The sequence below is a fragment of the Serinus canaria genome, chromosome 17 (assembly GCF_022539315.1).
Source record: "Serinus canaria isolate serCan28SL12 chromosome 17, serCan2020, whole genome shotgun sequence".
Lineage (NCBI taxonomy): Eukaryota > Metazoa > Chordata > Aves > Passeriformes > Fringillidae > Serinus > Serinus canaria.
In genome coordinates, this window is record NC_066330.1 from 1,279,287 (window position 1) to 1,301,211 (window position 21,925).

The following is a 21,925-nucleotide window of genomic DNA, read 5'->3' on the forward strand; positions in this document are numbered from 1 at the left end:
CTGGGTTCATACACTGAAATGAAAAACGGCAAAAATTAACAACAACAACAACCATTATTATTATTATTATTATTATTATTATTATTATTATTATTATTATTATTATTATTATTATTATTATTATTATTATTATTATTTCTATTTTTTCAATCTGCTGAATCTTCCTTGGGATTTTCAGCTCTCTCCTAACTGTGCTGGAGTTCTGCTGTTGGTTACAGTGATGGTGTGGAGGAGCAGCTGCCCCATGTGGCACAGGTCACTCCTGCTGCAGAGTGTCACCCTGCTGGGCTCCAAGGTGACATCACTGCCCCAGCCAAGGCCCTGGGCACGAGGGAGTTACTATTTGTTATTATCTGTTCTTCAGAGTCCATGAGCTGAGGCACTGGGTATTTTAGTGGCACATGCAGGAGTAGTGCTGGCAGGAGATGCATTTGGCCTGAGTTTCCTCTTCCTTACACTTTTGTCAGTGAAGTTAGTGATGATGTGTCTATAGTTCATGTAATAACTGAGGTCATGATTGCATTCTGTCTTCTAGGTCACTGTAGATTATTGTGCTGAGCCAAAAGGTCAAGATTTGGGAACTCCATGAAACCAATCCTGGCTAATACAGACAGATTTTGTAAGCCTGTCACCACAGAGAAGTGTGCCCATCTGCAAAATGGAAATGACTGTTCTGTTTTGCAAGGGAGATGGCAGTTGGTTATGCTGTTATCAAAATATATATAGTATGTGTTATAAATAAATACGTGTTAAAAATTCCACTTCTGATCTGTGTGAATGGAAGGAGTAAAAGTTATGTGTGCTTGCAACTCAGTCTAGAGGAGATGCTGCAGATATGTGTTGATGTCAGACTAGTTACTGAGTCCCATGAATTTCAAACAAGAGTTGTGCCAGAGTGCAGCTCAGCCTGTACACGGCCCAGGAGCTGCTCTGCTGCTCCAGGAGCTGGGAACCAAGGTGGGACTTCACAGCTCCAAAGGTGCCACGGGTTCCCTTCCACAAGTGTTGGCTCTGCTTTTGCATGGTGTCAGCACACCAGTAAATGGAATGCTGGAGCTGGCAACGTTAAACATTACTTTTATAAACAGTTGCTATGGTAATTGGCAAATCTTCATCAATCATTTGTAAAGGCCCCCCTTGCCACTAGGGTTTGCTGCTGCTGCACTGGAGCATGGAGAGGCTTTGCTGACAAGGTTCCCAAACCCTGGAGTGCTCCCGGGAAGTTGGGTTTGATGAGTTCAGCACTCACAGGTTGGGGATCCTGCTATTGCATCCTCCTTCCTGCTTGCCTGCTACAAATAACACTGGACAATCTCTCCTTTTTTATGTTGACTTCACTGGAGATTTACCTTTCTAGGAGTAAGCCAAAAGCTAAGGAAGAGCTGAAGGTGCAGGTTGCCCCTTTGTTTTTGTTTTCTCTGCCCCGATGTGCCTGTGCTCAGACACAGCCCTGCAGGGCTGGAGCTGGGCGAGGGCCGGCTGCGCTGGCTCTGGGCAATCTCACTGCAGAGCTTCCCTTCCTTTGCTTAACCTCTGACCTGTGAAAACAAGAGTTAATCAAAACTTCTGAGGGAGCTAAGAGGAAGGGGAAGTGTTGGGTTACAAATTAAATATGAGCAAGTCATAAGCCATAAATCTTCAGTAGTGCTACCAGTTGTGCTACTTAAGGTCCACGCGGTACAGAAAATTTGGGTTATAAACTCTGCCTGTGTTTCTTTGGAGGGGTGTTTAAAGGCTGCCTTGAGGATTTGCTTTCTGTAAGAAAAAAAAAAATCCACTTTTTTTTCCTTTTGGTAGACATCTAGAAACAAATTCAGATAACTATTTCTTAGGGGATTTTTTTTAGATTTTTTTTCAACTTTAACTGGTCACAGTGTGGTCTAATAAAAGTAGAACTATTTTATTCTTGAGTAGTCAACACATGGATTTAGTGATGAAGTAAGAGTGTTGAAGATGGCAGGATAAATTACCTTTCTAATGTATCCAGAAATTTTGGGATGAGAGAGATCCTGAATTGTGTAGTGACAATGGAGGGGGTGAAAGCTGAAGTGAGATTGTCTGCAGAATTTACACAATTTTGTGGTGGGTTTGTCTTTGTCTGTCTTGCCCCTCTCTTGAGCAAGAGCCACGAAGATCCCCATGTGTTGTGGAGGGATGAGTTCTGCTTCAACCACCAGCTCATTTCCTCAGATTCCAAACTGTGACACTGTCCTCAGAATGGGAAGTTATTCTCAGAATAGATAAAGAAGCAGTTATGATGAGATGCTAACCCATCATTTGGAAACAAGGAGGAGTGAATGTTAAAAAAAGGACAATAGGTTCATCAGGGGAGACTGGGGAAGAGAAGGGAAAGCCAGGGAGTCACAAGGAATAGAAATGCTTCTCTGGGGGGGGTTTGCTGTGTGGATATGAGATGCATCTGGGCTGTTTTTATTGGAATCATAGAGGCTCTTTCCTAGGGCCCACTAAAAATGTGAAGTTGGTTTGGGTTGAGTATTCTTATGGCTGGAGCCTGCAGCTGTGCCATGTTGGGTGTGTGCTGGCAATGCAGGGAGGCCCTGGGAGCTGCAGGGAGGCTCAGCAGTGGGCGCAGGCCCTGGCAGGGCCGGTGGGGAAGCTCTGAAGGACACCCAGGACCTGCCCCTGTCTGGGGGCTCAGCGTTGCCCCCTTGGGTCCCTGCTCCAGCTCTCCTGGGCCCTGGAGAGGGGGAGGCCTGGGGAAACCTGCCTTTGTTTTCCTCTTTTACCAGCCATGGCACACAGACATTAGGAGCACAGTGATGGTTTTTAAGGACTCTCATTTTAACTCTGTAATTGTGTTTTTCTGGACAAGTCCCTGAGCGATTAGGTGGAACTTTTAATGGTGCCTCTGTGGAAGCAGCTTTGGTTTCCCACTGCCAGGGAGCTTTCTGCCTTCCTGCTTTTCTGTCTTCTCAAACTCTTTTGATGGATGCTTTGCACGGATTTGTTTACCAGGTTCTTAATCTCTACTTAGCAGATATGTTTGGAGAGGATTTCTTGTTACTCTTGTAATGGCTTTTAACTCTGCTGAAGTTTATTTAACTAAACAGAAAGAAAGAAACTTATCTTCTACCTAATCCTTCTGGATTGTTTACAATATAATGTCAAACTTAAATGCTGTTTAAAGTGGTAATTGTCTGCCTTTCTGCTCTATTCGAATACACACTCTGTAAAGATGTTTAGAGCATATTAATTTAAATGATAATACTGTCATATAACATGAAGAGTTAAGTTGCTTATCAGTATATTTTGATAAGCTACTTACATTTTACAGTAGCATTTGCAGGCTTCAAACAAATGCTAATGATGGAGTGCCAGTCACTTTGTCTGTCCCATAGAGAGCTTCTCACCTCATTTATCACCAGAGCTGCACAGCCAGGGACCACAGGGCACTCCATTCCTTACAGCTGTCAGGATGTAGTCATATTTTATAAAAACTTTAAATCCTGTCTAACTATATCAAAATAGAATCCATTTGCTTCAGAAAGCAGCTGTGATTAAAGAGCATCAGGGAATGCATCTCTGGCTGGCTTTGCATTCGCTGCGGCCGAGGGAAATTCCTGACTGGTGTTGGGAAAGGGATTGCAATGCAGAACTGTGCCATGAGAACAGGGCACAGAATCCTACCAAAGCTGCAGGGAAAAGGAGCATCCTCACTGTCTTACTTTGTGGAGGGGAGATGTAAAGTAAATGAAAAAGATGTCATTTTTCTGCATGTTCCCCTTTTAATTTTATTTTTTCCTCTCTTTTGGAAGTTTTGTGCACGTACTGAAGGTGAAGTTTCAGCTTGACTGAAGCAAGGGCCAGGCCAACTACAGTGATGGAATGAGGTTTTAAAACAATTAAAGACTGAGATGCCGATTATTCAATTTTCAAAGTCCACTTGTATTAGGATTCAAACCAAAATAACTGTCTTTTCTTTTTTTTCATTTTTCTTTTTCATTCCAGTTACCTCCCATGGTTTGAAGTCTTTTATAAACTGCTCAATGTCTTGGCAGATTATTCAGCAAAAGGACAGGTATTATTCTAAAATACTGACCCTCCTTTTCCTATCCCAATATCAAATGAATGAGGGTGAGAGGATGAAAGAAGCTGTTTGAAGAAGTGCTTCTATCAGAGATGACCATCTGAATTATTAATCTGTATGATGCAGTGTTACAGAAGATGATATTCAGCTTGGCAAGTGCCGATGAAAAATAAATACACATTTAATTTTCTTTTTGAAAAAGATAAAGATAAAGGTGGCTGTGGATCCGCCCCAAGTCCCTGCAGTCACCCATGCTGGCTTTCCTGACTCCCTGAGCTGTGTTCAGCACAGTTCTGTAATTCTGCAGTTCCCATATTGCACAGTCCCACCAGTCTCTGCCACCAGTGTCTGATCCATGTTTATCATGGGCAGTAAAAGTAGAACTGATCTTGCAAATTGAAAATGGTTACCCACCCCTCTGGCCTACCCTGCCCTTCTGCCTTGGGGTTTATCTGGTGCAGCAGTGTTTGCTCAATATTCCTGGTTTGTTCTCATTTCAGGATAGTCAGAGGAGTGAGCTCCTAGAAACATTTCATAAACTCACCATCCCTGAGCCAGGAACCTCTGTTCATCTTGGAGTGGTAAGTGTGGGTGGGAGATGTAGACTAAAGTGTTTAATATTCATTCCATGTCATACTAGAGGAATGTCAAAAGCAATCCTCTCTCCTGGAGTTTGTACACAGGTGGTGTTTTCCTGTGAGGGGCTGTGAAATTCCCTTTTCACAACTGGGGCCCTCTGCTTCCCTAACCTCAGATGTCTTTGAAATGCAGTTGATTGGAGGAAGGCAGTGTGTATTCCCCTGGGAATGTCTCTCCATATCCTGGGTGACCTGCAGGAGGTCAGGAGCACCAACAGGACATTTATTGCCCACACTTCTGCACAGCTCCTGGCCCTGGGAGTTTGAAGGGGGAGCAGGTGGGAAGCAAACAGGCACTTACCTGTCACAGGGAGTATTAACTGCTCATCACATTTTCTGGTTCCTTCTCTTCCTTCCCCCTGCCTCAAAAAACCTCACACAACAAAGAATTTATTTCATTTTTATATTTTGCGAGAAAATTAAGCAAAGCACACTGACAGTATAGATGTGGGATTTTATTGGTAGGATTGTATTTTGAATTTAATCTTTTGGGGATTTTGTCTTCATTTTAGCAGCACAGCCTTGTGCAGTGCTCACACTGCAGGTGCTCCTTGCTGCTGCTGCCAGCTGAGAGTTCATGTGGACCCTCCTGGGAAGTCTCCCTTGCATTTCCTTTACTCCTCTTAAAGCACTTTCTGGCAAGAAGCAGCTCATGCCCCTTGCTCCCCCCAAGGCTGGCAGTGCCCAGGGGGCAGCTGTGTGGCCCTGCTGGTCCCAGCTGGCCCTGGACATGTCCCCAGCCCCTCCAAGACCCCTCTTGAGGAGCAGCATTTCTGTTTAGGGGATGAGCTGTTTCCCAAGGCCAGGGGCAGTGGGGATATTCCAGTTTTTTCATACCAGTGGTTCCAAGGAATGCTGCCTGTCTCCCCTTGTCTCAGACATTTCATGGGCAATGGAGCAAGAAAGGACAGAAAAAAGCAGCCCAGGGACCGTGTCCTCCTGATTTTATTTGGGCTGTTTCTGAGCCCATTAGGGGTCAGGGTGAGGCTCCTCTGTGTGGTGCAGCTCTGAGTGCTGTCCTCTGCCTTGGCATTGTTTGCAACCAAACCAAACCTAACCAAACTAAAGCAAAGCAAAGCAGTGCAGCATCAGAAAGCAAAACTTGTGTTTCCCATTTAAAACACAGTTCTCTCCTTTCAGTGGAGCTGTGGTCCCTGCCTGCTATTTCAGGTTACAGCCTGATCAGGAAGCACTGAGATGGCTGAGATTTGTGTGCAAGAGAATTGTGCCAATTGTGGAGCTATGCCAAGGATGGAACAGCCTTTAAGGCTTCAGCCAGTAATTAATAAGTAGCCCTAAGACAAATTATGAAAATCTTAAAAACTATATGAATTGTATACAAGTCCCATTGTCTCCTTTCCAAAGCCCTGGCCAAGGATCATGCAAAGCATCTGAGCTCAGACTGGGAGCTGCAGTGAACCTGGGCTCCTGGAATGCAGACAGTTAAAAATACTGAGCAGTGTGATGGATTATGAAAATATGAGAGCAATGGTCTTTCAAAATGTGCTTTTAGGGTTTATAAAAATGACCTAGAACTTTTCAGTATTTCTCAGGTAAGCAGGCACTGAACCTTAGAAAGAATTTCCCAGTGCATTTCCATAAGTTCCCCCTTGGCTGGAATGAACCTCTCTGGTGCTGTGAGTCACAGGAGGCCCTGCCTGCTGCTGCTTCCTGAAGTCCATCCTGCCGTGGGCTGGCCAAAGATAGCTTGAGTTACAGCCTGCCTGGAGTTTCCTTGGCATCTGTCACAGCCACTGTCAGCCTGTCTGTGGCAGCAGCTCTGAAGAACAAAACCATGGAATAAAACTTTCCAGGAGCATTTGATGCTTTCTATCTCACTGCATTTCCTGTTGCCCCTGTGATCTGGGAACCCAGCCTGTGGAATCCAGGGCAGAGAGCTCAGGCTGGTAGTTGGTAACGAAGGTTCTGTCATTTTTACTTAGCTGAGCAACTGCTGTTCCTGCTGATACCAATACCAAGCAATAAATTTAGATTGCTTTCAACATTATTGAAATAATCAATATTTGCTCTTTTTGTAGCACTCTTACTTTACTGTGCCTGACACCAGAGAGCTTCCCAGTATACCTGAAAATGTGAGTATTTGGGAGGACCCTACACTTTATTGTTTCTATTAAATGTCAGCAACTACAAAGATGACAAATATTGCTCTGTTTGGGATAGGTTTTATTCTGTAAAATACTGAGCATTCAGGAGCTGACAGTCTGCACGTGTGATTAAAAGCTGAATGTGTGCAGGAGAAGGTACTGATGGGCAGATTGATGTGGATAAAACAGCAGCTCTGCTAACCCTTCACTTCCACCCCTCTGGAAGAATGACCTGAGAGAGCAGGGAAAATGCTCTGCTTGCTAGATCTAGGCTCCTGAGAATGCCAAGCACACCTGGGCCCTTCAGAGCCACTTCTTGGGAGACTTTTTAAGCCTCACAGTCGTGTGTGTTCCAGCCTGGCTCAGCCTTCCAGCCAGATGATAAGTCTGTGGGGAGACAATGCTGGCATTTGCTTCTCTTAAATACTCTTTAATGTGCTCCTGCTCTGTCTCTGCCAAACTCCTGTGCCTGACATCTCAGTTTTCTTCCCTGAGCATTTTGCGGTCGGTCTCAGCATCATATCCTTCAGCTGATGGCATGAAAGGAAAAAGGGAATCATCAAGACATTCCATCTCATTTGTGGGTGATTTGTATAGCAGATAGCATTCGGGGCTTTTTGTTTGCCTTTCAAAACACTGTTGCTGGTTTTTCTGTGTTGCAGACTCTTCATACTGACACATATTCTGACAGGAAATTTAATAGATGTGCTCTTTCTTCTGAGGTGCTTTATTTTTGTGCAAATTTGATACGCTAGGTGTAAATCAGGAATCAGTTCCTGAGTCTAAACCAGCCATTAAATCTTGTCCTAATACACAGAATTATAAAATCCCAGAATGATTTGGTTGGAAGGGACCTTAAAGGCCATCCAGTGCCACCCCATGCCATGGGCAGCAACATCTTCCACCATCCCAGGGTTGTGTAATTTCTTAGGAGGTTTTTATCTACCTGTTAAAGCAACTTTCCTGTGGAAGTGGAACATATTAGGGAATAATACAAGGAGATTGAATGGGCATAGTCTGCTGTATTTTAATAAATTTATCTGATTTATTAAAAGTTCCACACACCTTACCAGAAATTGCATTTAAAACACATATTAGCAAAAGTTTTAGTGGTGCCTAACTTCAGAGTTGGATGTGATGATGAGTGGAGAGCTGCAGAGAGCTCTGTTTGGAATGTTAACAAACCTCTTGGAATTACCTGACTTTGTGTCAGATCAAGGTGTTTAATGAGTCACAGAGCCATTTAGCATGGGCACTTCTCTGTAACAACAGCTCATCCCTGCTACAGGAGATGTGTAAATGCAGAGTGACTTCAGAAATAAAAGGGGGTGGTTGCAGAAAATACAGTGCAAGACTGAAATTCCTGGTACTGGCTGCTGTGTTTCAGATGCAGGTATGTTAACAGGCTGAAATGGTGGCATTTTCTTGGGTGTGATATCCTCTGTGTTTTTGTATCACTCAGTCCATCTTCCTCTTCAGACAATGGTGGAAGAGAAGTGATCTCTAATCTCAAAGTCAGCGTAGTCAGGGTGTGTTTATTGATATTTGATAGCAAATGATCAGATGGGTGATTGATCTGGGAATAAACTTTCAGAGGAGTGTGAGGGAGCTTTGTAGCGCTCCTGGTGAATTTTGAGAGGAGTGGGGATAGCTGTTCTGAAAATCCCCCTTTTTACTGCCCCAAGAAAGGTTTAAATCCTAGGAAGCCAACTACATAACAATTACCCTGCAAACTGGAACGCTTTCATTTGTATTTATTTAACTCATTCATGGTTTTGTCACTTACGAGACATGTCTTTCAAAATACATGTGTAAGTCCCAATTTCAGCTTCAGAGCTGACAGCTTTCTTATAAATACAACTTCGAGGGAACACGTGAATCTCCTCAGTACCAATACATTTCCATGCAGCCCACATGGTTCCCAGGTGTCCTTGGCAAATCTCAGAGAGCAGACAAGACAGAAACCTTATAAATCTTTCCATCTGAAGGTACATTTGTGTGTCATGTCATCACAATAAACTCGATGCAAGAACAATTGCAAATCGAGTCCCCACGTCTCTTTTCCTCTTGCAGTGGAGGCTGTTGCCTCAAACAGATCCGTGTGGAGCAGGGCTGCATCCTCAGGCTGCATGCAGGGACTGGGTGCTGCTTTTGCTGTGCCCCTGAGTTGGGTGGCATCAAAGGGAGTTCAGGGCTCCTTAAAAATTCTTTTAATTCCCACTATTAGCAGGAATCGTGTCGTCACGCGCTGTGTTTTGGTGTGGTGGAAGGGTGGGTGAGAGGGGGAAGAAGAGCCTAGAGAAGACAGCTTATGTTTAGACAAAAATATCATGTTAATCAGCACAGATGGGATGAGAAATACAGAAAAAGTACATGATAGTTTAATAGGTTTTTGGCAAAATGTGTTGGCTTTTTTTTTTTCTCCTTTGACTGTACCTGTCTGTGGCTCCAGCTCTGCTGTAACAAAGACCTGAATGATTGTTTTATTTTACATGTTTGAAGCCAACCATAATGAGCTCAGTTTTTATCCCTCTACATACTGGTACCAAAGTCTCCCAAATACAATGCTTAATTTTCCTTCAGCTCTTTGTGTTTGGATGGCAAGCTGGGGAACATATTTTTGCACAGTATGAAGCATCTTGGCAGACTTCTCAGGCCAAGTATCTTGGATCTGTCAAAAGTGCTAATAGGCTTTGTTGAGCTTCTTTAAGTTTCTAAATCATATTTGCTTTTTGCTTTTCTGCACTTTTTTATTTAAGGATGATTAAGATTGCACTTGAATTCATGACTAATCTAATTTTTCTCTCACATGTGCTTTTTGTATAAGGCTGTCTTTATCCTATAGCAACCCTTTCATGTCTGTAAGAAGCTATTTGGAAACAAACTCCCTAATTCAGCATTTTTGGGTATTACCTTTTCCTGCACCTCGCCCCTTTTCTTTAATTTCTCTGTTTCAAGAAGTGAAGTGCTCAGAGAGAATTCCCTTCCTCCTTCCTCAGGCTCCCCAGGGAAGAGCTCCTGTCTCCCACGCAGGGATGTCCAAGTGCCCGAAGTGAGGGGTTCAGTTTGGACAGCTGGCTTTGTGTGTGTGAAATGACCAGATGTGTTCCCAGTAGTCAGAAATCTTTTAGCACAGGCTGAGCTCACAACTGAATTTGATGTACTAGTTGGCCTCTGAGAGCTGCTTTTAGTTTTGGGATGTGGGTTTTTGGTACTTTATCAGGCAGCTTTGAAGTCTCCATAAAAGTGACAGAACTTTTTTTTTTCCCAGAGAAGTATCTTGTATTCAAAAGCTGTGTGTGAAACATCCTCACTTTTATTACTCCAAGACTCAGCTTCCCAAAACTTAGGGGAGAGATACTGCAGTTAGAAAGGCTTCTACCGTAAGATGAAATCCTGCTTTCTTTTGTTAAGCCACGTACTGGATGTAGCACAATGGAAGGATGAAATCTCTTTACTTTGGGGTTTTTTTTGTTTGGGTTTTTTGTTAAGGACGCTTGGTTTTGTAATATCATGAGTCAAAAATGATTTTTCTCTCTCCCCAGAGAAATCTGACAGAGTATTTTGTAGCAGTTGATGTCAACAACATGCTGCATCTCTATGCCAGTATGCTGTACGAGCGCCGCATCCTCATTTGCTGTAGTAAGCTGAGCACTGTAAGTAAAACACAGGAATTCCTCTATTGACAGTATTTCATTTCTTTTCATTACAGTCATATGTAGGGAATTAACTGATTATCTCCAGGTCTGTCTTTCAACCTCAGTTATACAGCCCCGGCTCAGTTCTGTGCTCAGTTCTTATTGTGAGGATTTGGTGGAACTTCTGTTGGCCCCTGATGTTCAAAAGAAGTTTTTGGGTACAGGCATTTTTGTGGCTGTTTGGTACACGAATGTTCAAAGACTTATGCCATAGTGAAGTCCTTTATTCAAAATTTATCTGACAGGGAAAAAAAAAAGATAAATGACACTGTCAAATGGATATTCCAGTGACCTCTCCTGGAAGGGCCAGAGGAGTGGGCTAAAGTACATTGACAATGCACAGTTTTGCAGTTGTGTTTGATAAGGTTTAGTCTTAATGCTCCTTAGGCTCCGTCAAGTGTCTGAGAGATGAAAGCTGCTGAATATTCTAGAGTACTCTCTTCTAAAAATGGCTGGAGATCAAAACAAGCACAGGGCTTGATTCAGTTCAAAGTTTTGTGTTATGCATTTCAAGGTTTAGCAGTCAATAAGATTGTGATTTTCTTTATGAAAGCAAATGCTCTGTGGTCGTGTTTGCTCTGTAAATGGCTATTGATTGCTTTCCTTTGTCACTGCTGAGGATGGTTTAACTAATTTTGGTTTCTAGTGCTGTGGGCTGAGCACTCAGCAGTCCTGGCTGAGGTAGAGCTGCCATTCCCATTTCCTGGGGCTGTAGCTGGTGTCTGGCTGTATGACCAGACCTGCTTGGTGCTTGAGATTCAAACTGCTCCATGGCATTGGGAGTGCTCTGCAAGGCTGGAGCCACGTCCACAAACCCTCGTAACGATGCTCTGTCAGCACAGGGCAGAGAAATGAGAGGAGTAAGACCTCAGACTTCATCCCAGAATAACTATCACAATATCATTTTGAAAGTAAGTGAAAGGAGAATTATAATAGCCTCTGGCACCTAATAACAATTATTAATAATTTTTACAATCAATCCCACACTTAACTGAAAGCATTTAAGTATTATAAAGTTTAATACCATAGAAACCTTGTAAAATCTTAACTTCTTTATCTGCCACATGTTCTGTGTCCTCACTTCTAAAATAAGGAAAATTCCATCCAGGTCTGGTAATGGAATAAAATGAAGGAGAGGTGTTTATTTCAGCAACCTACAAAATGAAAAGACCAGTAAATGATCAGAGAGGAGGGAAGAAGAGATGGGCTGCCCAAAGCATTTCAGAGGTTGTGTGGTTGGTTGGTTTAATCTCTCCCTTTGTGACAGAGCCTGGGAAGACGAATTACTTACCTGTCACTGTGCCTTCCTTAATGAGCCAGTTCACAAGTGGGGCTGGGTTTTTTTTCTCTCTTTCTGCTATTTCTCTTCCTTTTGCCTCTGTCCAAGATAAAAGCACGTCTGGTTCTTGGGAGGGAGGGGTATTCATACTGTGTGTTCTTAGCTTACAAGTTTCTCTATAAACTGCTGGCAGATTGGAGTGGCAGTGTGAGGCAGGTTTGAGGAGCTGGGCCGGAGCCAGCGGTTGCCGCTCGCCGTTCCAGCCCAGGAACATTCTCTGCTCCCAGCCTGTGCTTGGCAGTGCCAAGACCTTGTCCCTGGAAAGGAACCAACCCCCCCAGTCCCCAAGTACAGCCAGCCTGGGGGGCTGCTCAGGGGCTGCTGCCTTTGTTTGGAGCTTTTAGCTTTTTAGCACAAAAGTGGAAGGGACCTGTTTGCAGTTCATTTCTGATGTGTTGGGAGACAGCTTCAGACTTAGGGCTTGAATTTAATACCAGGTAAGAGGGAGAAAATGAAACCACCCTGCATAGAAAGGCTTTTATGGTGGAAGGAATTCTGTGCTACAATACACGATCTCAGATTCAAATTTTGATTTTAAATATCCTTATATCCTTAAGCTGAATAAGATTTAGAGGTAACTGAACAAAGCTGTGCTTGTTAGCTATTTTATAAACCATATGTAGTGAACCTTTGGAGGAATTATAGCTCTTTGCTTGGATTTTGTTCTTCTTATCTACAAATGGAAACGCAGATAATTTCTCAAAATGTTAAAGCAGGTATTCCTGTTAAATTTCATGCATATTCTGTGGTCTAACTGCTGAAGGAAAGCAGTGCTGTGTATTTTCTAATAAAGCATTGATAGGAAAGCAGAATTGATTCTTTACTTTCTTGCCCCCAAGTTTACCATTTGAAGCTTGGGGTTTGTGTCGCTCACGCTGCGGTTTCTCTGTTTTTCAGTTAACTGCCTGCATCCATGGGTCTGCAGCCATGCTCTACCCCATGTTCTGGCAGCACGTTTACATTCCTGTCCTGCCCCCACATCTCCTGGACTACTGCTGGTAAGGCCCTCTGTGTGTGTGTGCAGCCCCTGGGGGTGTGTGTCCCTCAGGCCACAGCCCTGGGCACAGGCTTAGGGTGAGGCTGAAGCTGCTCCTGGGGATCCAGCTGGATAACCAGCACTGAGTGAAGGCCTGGAAACCAAATTGTGCAGCTTTAAAGGAAGTTTGCTCCTGTGCAGCTGATTTAAATGTTGTGTGTGCCCGTGTCAGGAATCTAAAGAGTTATCTCCTGAGGAAATGAGCCTTCCCTGGCTCCCTTCGCAGGAAGGGCAGGTCCCAGTCATTTGCAGTGCCAGCAGGTGCCTGTCCCTGGATAATGGGCTTCTCACGTGTAATTAACACTTGGAGAGGCTGCCCCAGCTCCCCTCAGGTCCCTGCTGCTCCTGGGCTCAGATCCGTTTTTCCTGGGCTTCCTGACAAAGGCAGGGCCAGAGAGTGAAAAAGCAAACCCTGGGGCAGGAGAGACAGCCAGGAGTCACTGAGCATCACCGAGGGGATTCTTTGGTGGCCAACACCCAGCCATGGCAGCAGACAGCCAGGCTCTGGGCAAAGAATGATCTCAAAATGTACAATGTTAGCAGCTCACAAATGCAACAACTGATTTCCTTGCCCAGCCAGGAACTTTAATTGGAGAGGTAGCTGCACACTTGATCATTGTTTGAGTTAAGTCAATTTAGCAACAATTTCTGAACCATGAAATATTTCCCAAAACAGAGTCCACCATCTATTATGTAACCATGTGAACTTGGAGATGTCATTTTTACCTGGGAGGACAGAGCAATCAGCTCCCTGCTTTAAGGCACTATTTCTGCTTCCTGGTGTCTGCCTCTAAAGGGAAATTACCTGAGATTATTTAAAATAGGAGAGTTCCATTTAATTAATGCCTGGTTATTTCTTTTGCCAATATGACATAAGACTTTTAGAGAGCTGAAATGGGAGCAAAACTTGAAGCAATGAGAATTCTTCAGTTCTTATGAATACAGAATATCCTGTTCATTCAGTTGGCTGTGCTCATTTACTGACTGTGCTGTGATGTTTTGAATCTTCTCGTGTTCTTTTGAAACTCACAGAAGGATGGATAGAGTGTGTCACTCGAGATCTTTGAAAGTTTTTTGAAAAAAGTATGTTCCACCTGTGATTATTTGCCTTTTGCTTCCCATTTCCCTCTTGAAAGGGTTTTCTTAAACTTACTATTTCTGTTCCCTTGCATTCCTCACTGATGTACCTTCCGTCAGAACTGGAAATGCTGCAAGGCTGTGTCTCCCAGTGTTTGCTCTCAATGCACTTGCTCTGTAGTGGGGGTGCAGCCTCAGTGCAGCTGGTGGATCCTCCATGGAGCTGGAATGACTTCAGTCACCTCATCCCTGTCATGTAGATTGTTGAGGACAAGGGGCAGGAGGGGAAGCAAGGGGTAGAGTGCTATCCTTTATTTGTGTCTTTTATTTAGGCACTGCTCTTTAATGTATTTTCAGCCCAGGGAAACATTTTTGGTGCAGGAGACCAAAATACTGTCCCTAGAGACCATAGCTTCATGCACAATTGCTTGTTCCTTTGAATGCAGGTCAAGAGAGGAAGTACAGGAGCACAGCTGCTCTGCCGGTGGCTGGTTTGGGGTTGTTTGGTTGGGTTTTGTTTGTTTAGAGCACATGCCAGCAGGTGCCAGAAGTCCTGGTTAGTGAGGTGCTGCCACCAAGCATCGATAGTCAGGCACATACAGCTATTTGAATTTGGCCAGATCTTGCCCATCTATTTTATTGGGAATTCAAACATTTGGTGATGTGAAGGAAGCAGTGAAGCAGTGTATCAGTTTTCCTCACTACTTTTCCCACTTTGTTTCTTGTTTCCATGAAACCACTCCCACTGTGACTGTTGGCTTCCTTCTTGCTCTGGGTGAATGGGTTTCAAATGAGCCCCGAGAAAAGCCGGGCTTTGCTGAGCTGGGACACAGCTGAGTGTGTGCTGAGCCCCAGAGCTTTGTCACCAGAAGAAACAGTCCATTTTGTGGGGTGATTTAAACAGTCTTTTCTATCAGACAGACAGCTTAGCAGCCAACATGAATGAATTCTGAGAGCACCCTGGCACAGCTGCTGAACAAACACTTCTGTTGGGGCAGTTTGCCCTCTCTCCAGGGGTTTTTTTAGCCCCCTTTCTCCTGTTTTCTGAATCTGCATGTAGTCAGTGTGCTCCTGGAGTAGGTGGAGGCAGAGCTGGAGTCCTCCCGCTGCTGGGAAACAAAATTTCCTGCCCGGGTAGCTCTGGGTGGGCACTGCCATTGAGCCTGGCACACCTGGGCACTCACTGCAGCCTCTTGTAGCTGCTCTCGTGGTGACAGCTGTGCCTTCCCTGCATTGTTTCAATGTATGCAGTCAAGTTTCTAATTTGCATCAATTACCCCAATAAATTTCGGGAATTCTGCATTTCAGTGAGGAATGTGAAGAGAAATCAGGAGACTGCCCTGCAGAGGGAAGTACCAAGTTGTGTGGAGACAGCCACCCATTAAGTCAATGTGTGCAGAGCAAGACATGAATGTGGTAAATGTGCTCTCATCCATTTTCCTGGAACAATGAAGCAAAATGGTGAAATCCCTGCATAGCTGTAAATAGGAACCTTTTGGAGATCCCTGGGCTTTTACATTACTTTCCTGGTGAATTGCAGTATTTTTTAAGGCTGGGCTTTTTTCACTTAAGAAGAAATGTCCCTCTATTTCACCTGCTTCTCTTCCAATTAGTAGTTGCCCACCTCTTGGGAGCATAATTAAGAGGTCTCTAGTTTGCCTAAGGAAACGAATTAAAGAAATTGTAAAAATGCAACTGTAATAAATGGGCAGTATATAGCCATTATGTCCCCAAAATCCATATTCATGCTTATGCATTGCTACTTTAATGATTTGATATTTACCTATATAACTCATTTGATTATAAATAAGGCCGATTGCCTTGGGAGCCAGCATAGCACAGGAGGAGTAATGACCCCTCTCTTTGTTCCAAAAGGCTCATGCAGGCACTTTGTTTGAGCAGTAAATACATGTGGTAGAAACTGATACTTCTTAATTTTGCACTTAATGGCTATTGGCTGCCAGCAAACAACTTTGAGTAATTAGTAGTTGTGGCTGTAAGAAGCCCCAGGACTGATGAAGTGTCAAGCAGTGGGGAAGGGCTGCTCTGAAGGGCAGTCTTTAATCTGCCAGGGCTCCCAGAAGGATTAAAGGTTGTGCTGAGTGTTTCTGCCCTTCATACAAGGGATGCATCTTGCTGAACTTCACTTGGAAGTCTTGCAAGTACAAATCTACCCTGATCAAATATTAAAAACTGCTGCAGTGTTCCACGTCTCGGGTCCTGAATGGCAGCAAGGAGGGGCAGTTTCAGTGTGCCCTGGGTGAGGAAGGGGGCACACACCACATTCCCCTGCACAGGATGCTAAAGGTCTACTTAAATAATGGCCTATGATTAACTCATGGTCAAGAGAAATGGTGATAAAAACAATTTATGAAGCCTGACATGAACTTGGGGCATTTACTTCTAGGTGTGTTTCCTATTCAGTCGTATTGATGAGTGATGATGGAAGAATAGAATCTCTCTGGTAGATTTTATTGGAAATATTTATGCTCTTTACCAGAATTACATTTTATTGAGGTTATTTATGCAGTCCCTGTAATTATTTTATGTGCTGTGTTGCTGTTACATGTAGTGTTTGTCACTTCAAAATTGAAAAGATGAGCCTTTGCATCCAAAGCTATCCATGTATCTTGAGCCATATCTCTTCTTGCTCCGTTTGGAGATGTTAATAAATGGCTGGTTTTCAGGAATACTGCACTCTTCCTGCTTCCTTTCATTACATTAGCTGAGGTTCCACTAGATGAGACATTTGCAGGGTTAAGACTTCCTGCCGAGGTTCTGACTTTGTTCGGTGGGGATTGAAGCTGTGGCGTTGCTGGAAGTCCTTAATTGGAACCACATTGGTGCTGGTGGCACTGGAGGGGCCGGGGCAGCCAGAGCCAAAGCACTGCTTCCTTCTCTCAGTATAAAATCCTGGCTGTTCTCTTGCTCCTGGGCTGTGGCCACTGCAGCTGAAGAGGTGACATTTGTCACAAGTCCAACGTGTCTGTGACAAAGCAGTGCTCAGCTGAGCAGCCCTCGAGTGTCCTGGGGAGCAGTCAGACCTTCTGCCCTGGACCTGGCTGCGTGTTCCAGTTGCCTCCTGTGGGATTCCCAAGAAGCAGAACACTGGGGGTAATTCAGTGCTGTAGCAGCCCCCTGGGCTCTGGGGGTGCACTCATTGCAGTGACGTGGGACAAGGCACTGGAACGTTCTGCCAGTGAACTGCAAAGGGGTTGTGGAAGTTGTATGTGTTTAATGTCTCAGAAAAGAAAAAAAATTGGTTTCACATGGAATTTCTACAGCAGGGGCTGTTTCCACCTCGGTAGAGCATCCTACAGAGTGGCAGTTTGAGGGGGTGTATTAATAAACAACATAAATATTAATATGCTTATCAGTAAATATATTTTTTAAGGTATTTCTCAGGAAAAGGAGAAGCAGGGATTTTTGCTGGCCTGGTGTCTCAGGAGCTTTTTCAGTACTGTACTGCTCTTACTGAGCAGTAGGCACAGCTTAGAGCAGCAATATGGGAGATATTTTAATCCAAGGCAGTACAGTGACATTTCTCTCATTTTTTTCATCTGAAATTGAAAATGAGCTCTTTGAGCTTCTGTATCCAAAGCGAGCTGAGGCTCTATTTTAGAAGTTGTGTCTGTCTGTGTGCGCTGCGTTTCGCAGGCAGGATGTGCCATATTTGCAATTAGCAGCTCTGGCAGCCTCGCTGATGGCTCTGGGTGCGAGGGGGAGGCTGTGAGCAGCTCAGCATTGGAAACCCTGCACACGACAGGCTCCCGGGGCTCTGCTGCTCCCATCAGGGAAGGGACCTGGAGACATTGGGGCTAAAACCTGCCCTGAGAGCCTCTGGGGTATTGAAGTTTTGTGTCCTGAGGGGAATATTGCTATCAGCAGATGTCCCAGGAACTCTGGAGTTTTTCAGGATCTTCAAAAGTATTTTTTATGTTTTCTTTTACAAATGAAAACATATCAAGATTTATACTTAAAAGTAAATTAAAAATGTGTTTGGACTCATTCAAAGAATTCAAAACTTGTTCTACTTGGTGATGTGTGTACATTAAATTAACCACTCCAACAGGGTCCAGGTTTTGAAAGAATATGCTTGGAAAAGTCTGTGTATGCTTTTAAAATTGCAATAACACATTTTGTTGGTTTTCTAACAAAAGACCCCAGTGTTAGGTCTATGTGTAATAGCTGTCCTTAGATACCTGCCTAAACTTAATCACTCAGAAATTCTGTTGTCAAGAAAAAGTGAAATCTTACAGGAGTGGGAGACTACTGCACACTAAAAAACAACTTTCAAATATGGACCAACACTTAGTTCACACGTGATTTGTTTGGTTTTGTTTTTGTGATTTTGTTTAAAGCAAAACCTAATCCAGCATCCCATTGTTTTCCTGTAGCTGATTTAATAAGTCCTGTGTGTTATTCAGGGTTCTGAGGATGTAAAGCTGTGTTTCTTTTCCTCTCCACAGTGCTCCCATGCCCTACCTCATTGGAATACATTTAAGTTTGATGGAGGTAAGTCTCTCTCACCGTTTCTGAAACTATATATAGTGCTATGATTTAGAGCCAGATTCTGCAAGCAATTACACATTCATTCATATGGGTAAAAATGAAATAATGCTGTTAATTTGGGAGTGCTGGGGGAACTGAGTGAGGCACACATGATAAGGTGGAATGTTCAGGAGCCCTGTTTGCTCCCCGTGCTCCCCTCCCAACCCTGGGGCTTCATTTAATCACTGCAGAGCCTTGCTTGGACTCAGGCACAAAGGCAGAGTCGATATTAAACCACAATGTTGACAGTTACAGTTCTCTTTTAGGCTTTTGCAGACAGATTGTAATTTTTTAAATGTTCAAAAGATCTGAAAAGAGGGAACTTGCAGTTAATGTTAACACAAAGCTGGCAGAGCACCAGCCCTCACAGAAAGCTTCTCCTGTAAACAATTCCCAGTAATTCATGTGACTTTTTTTAAAAAACTCTAAAAGTGGAAATAGCACATTTGCTTTTGCTTCCAGCACTGGTGAAACAGTGGATGACTTTCCTCAAAAGTATCAGGGGGACAACAAAAGATCCTGACTGAAGGTGCCTCTGAAATCCTCATCCTCCTTGGCTGTGCCCCTTCCCCAGGAGAGCTCTGGGTGGGAGCTCGGCCTCCCTGGGGCAGGGCTGGAGAGCTGGCTCTGCACGTGCCCCCGGACAGGACTGGACCTGTGTCCCTGGTTTAGATCCTGTGTGTGGAGATGGAGCTTTCCTCTCCAGGGTACAGAACAGTTTAGAGAGCTGGGGTTTACATCTCATAAAGGCATTGTTCTTGTATTGTCCATAAAAATGTGTAATTTCTGGAAATATTGATTAACATTCTTTCACTTGTCCAAGTGTGTGTAATAATGATGCCCTGTGTGTTTGTGTGTGCTGTGTAATATCCCCCCTTTTTCCAGCAGTAATGGGGGTAATTTTAGAAGGCAGTTTTTTCATGAAAAGATAGATTAAATGCACAGGATGTCTTTTTTCCTCTCCTTACCATCCTGGATACAGATGATTTTTTTATGCCCTTTATACTGCTAAACCAAGTAAAGAATTGCAGTATGAAACAGAAATGTGTTTGTGGATAACCAATCAGTTTAAAAGTCAACATGTACATTTGTTTGCACATCATATGCTTCTGCTCAAGGGGCTACTCATAATCACCCTTGGATACTGCACAGGCAGGAGGGTGGGAATGTCTAGGAAGAAATGTATTCTTCATTTAGATCAAGAAACTTTCTGCCCCACATCCATCCCAGGCAATCACTGGTGTGATTATTGTGGTATCTGTAAAAGATGGAAGAGAGCTGGGAGAATATCTCCAACCACAGTGCTGTGATTGGCCTGGGAATGGATATAGAAAAGGAATTTAATAATTACACCTTGGAGTTGCTTTGTGTGATGTCTCACTCCTGCCTTGCTCCATAGATCCAGTGCCTCTTCCTTTGTCTCCGTGTTTCAGACTGCAGGGCTCTGTGGGCCTTCCAAACTCCATCTGTAAAAACTCAAAAAAAGGAGTTGTTCTTGGAGAAGCCAATTTTCATCCATTTTAGTAACTTGTGAAAAAATCTGTTTAGTACTAAATCCAGTCTGGCTTTTGAATAGCCAGAGATTCTGGAACACAGACACGCTTTGGCAAAGTGCAGTTATTCAAAGCGCCTTATCAAATAAATTAAATAAATAAACCAAACTGTTTTCTCTGCTCTTATGGATAAATTCAGTTACAGACAGAACTGCATCTTGCAGCTAACTCTGCTCTTTCCATTGAAAAATAACGTGAAATTCCACAGTGGTGCTGGATCTGTCTGGAGGCAAGTGCTGCAGAATTTCTGTGCCCTGGGCATTTGTCACATGAGCTGGACACTTCTAGGTTACCTCTAGTTTGTGGTGCTGAATGCTCACTCTATTTGTCCCTTCCTTCATCTGTAAAGTTGTGTGATTTTTTTGTTTAGACTAACATCGTAGTTGCAACAGTAATTGTTCTTCTCATGACCTGACAGTTGTGTTTGTTTAAAAATATCTTTTCCATATCAAAATAATTTTATAAACTAGAACTACAAACTACTGCCATTATTCAGTATTCCTTTTTCTCTAAATGCTGAAATGTCACAAGTAGGACTTCAGAAGTGTTCTGTTAATGCACACCTTCGAGTCTCAGGAGAAGGGCTTCCTTCCCAGCCTTGCACTGTGGCTGAGGCAGGTGGACTCTGGTGTGGAGCCCAGGGAGTGCTGCAGGTAGGTCTGGGCTCAGGCTCTGCCCCAGCAGCTCCCATGCCTGGATTTGTCCTCCTTGTGCCAGCACCAGTGGCAGCCTCATCTTGCCAGGGAAGGCAAGATGGGATTTGGGATATAGGAAACAATTATTTTCTACCTCTGGTCTTGTTTTGCTATCCCAGTGTGGGAATGGGGCCTCTGGAAGAAGCAGAAGTGTTGGTGATTTTAAACAAAATCCAGCCTCTCTCAGCTCGACAGATCTTTCCTGAGCTCTCTGGTACCTTAAAGTTAGTTTGCAGTTTCCCGTGTTCCATGGGGGCTCTGTAGAAGGGACAGTTATTTTAATGGAAAATGACAAATTTTTCTTATGATTAAAATATCAAGCCTATCCATTGACTGTTAAATCTAATTTGCTGTGACTGAAATGTTCTCCAGTGAGATAAGATAATCTCCTGTTATAGGTCAGAGGGCTCCAACTGATTTATGGGGGAAAACCTTGGTAGAAAATACAGAGCTGTGTTTTGTGCTCTTATTTTTCAGCTTTTCTATCATCACCTAGTTAGTCATTCTTTATAAGATTTCCATTTAGCAATCCATAAAGTGACTTCAAAGAAGGCTAAAAGTTTATAAGCTGTTGGATAAGCAAGGCTGGAGCTATCACATGAATAATGGAACATGCTTATGGAACTAATTGAATTCATATTAGATGAAGATAAGTACTTAGTAGTGATAAATAATGAGATAGGAAAATGAAACTCTTATCAAAAGAACACACCCCTTTCACTGTCTTATTTTCTGCCTGTGCACTGTAGGCTGTTCTACTCTTCAGATCATATAAAGTTGCCCTGTGTGTCAGAAGCTGTGTCAAACTTAGTTGCAGCCTTTTACATTTTGTCAGAGAAAACGATTGTTGCTGCAACTGTTTGTGTAGGAAGGTTATCAGTGTGATGGTGCTGATGGAGGGGGAGTGCCCTTGACCTAGGAGCTCCCTGCTGGACCTGGGGCACATGTGGTTTTGATTGACTGCTGGGGATGGCTGTGCTGGGCTCTGAGATGGGGAGCTCTGGCAGCCGACTCCAGTGTGCCAGGATCCACTTAGGAGAACATCCACCCTTTCCTGCTCTGGCCGGGGCACAGACCCAGCATTTAGAGCTAGAATTAGTCATTGAAAAAGTATTTCATGTCTTTTTAAATTAGTATTTCAGTTATTCAAGGACTCTTTTCTGGGACTTCAGAACTGTAATTCTT

At 43.6% G+C, this 21,925-nt stretch overlaps 1 protein-coding gene across 10 annotated transcripts in view; it reads left to right on the plus strand.

Moving 5' to 3' along the window:
- Positions 1-21,925, plus strand: part of DENND1A (DENN domain containing 1A) — a 147,205-nt gene that overhangs the window by 59,382 nt on the left and 65,898 nt on the right. For all 10 annotated transcript variants that reach the window (XM_050980851.1, XM_050980844.1, XM_050980845.1 and 7 more), the window contains 6 exons: positions 3,970-4,039; positions 4,549-4,629; positions 6,726-6,779; positions 10,337-10,447; positions 12,726-12,826; positions 18,411-18,456. In XM_050980851.1, the coding sequence (XP_050836808.1) occupies positions 3,970-4,039; positions 4,549-4,629; positions 6,726-6,779; positions 10,337-10,447; positions 12,726-12,826; positions 18,411-18,456 (463 nt within the window). The remainder of the gene's footprint in view (positions 1-3,969; positions 4,040-4,548; positions 4,630-6,725; positions 6,780-10,336; positions 10,448-12,725; positions 12,827-18,410; positions 18,457-21,925) is intronic.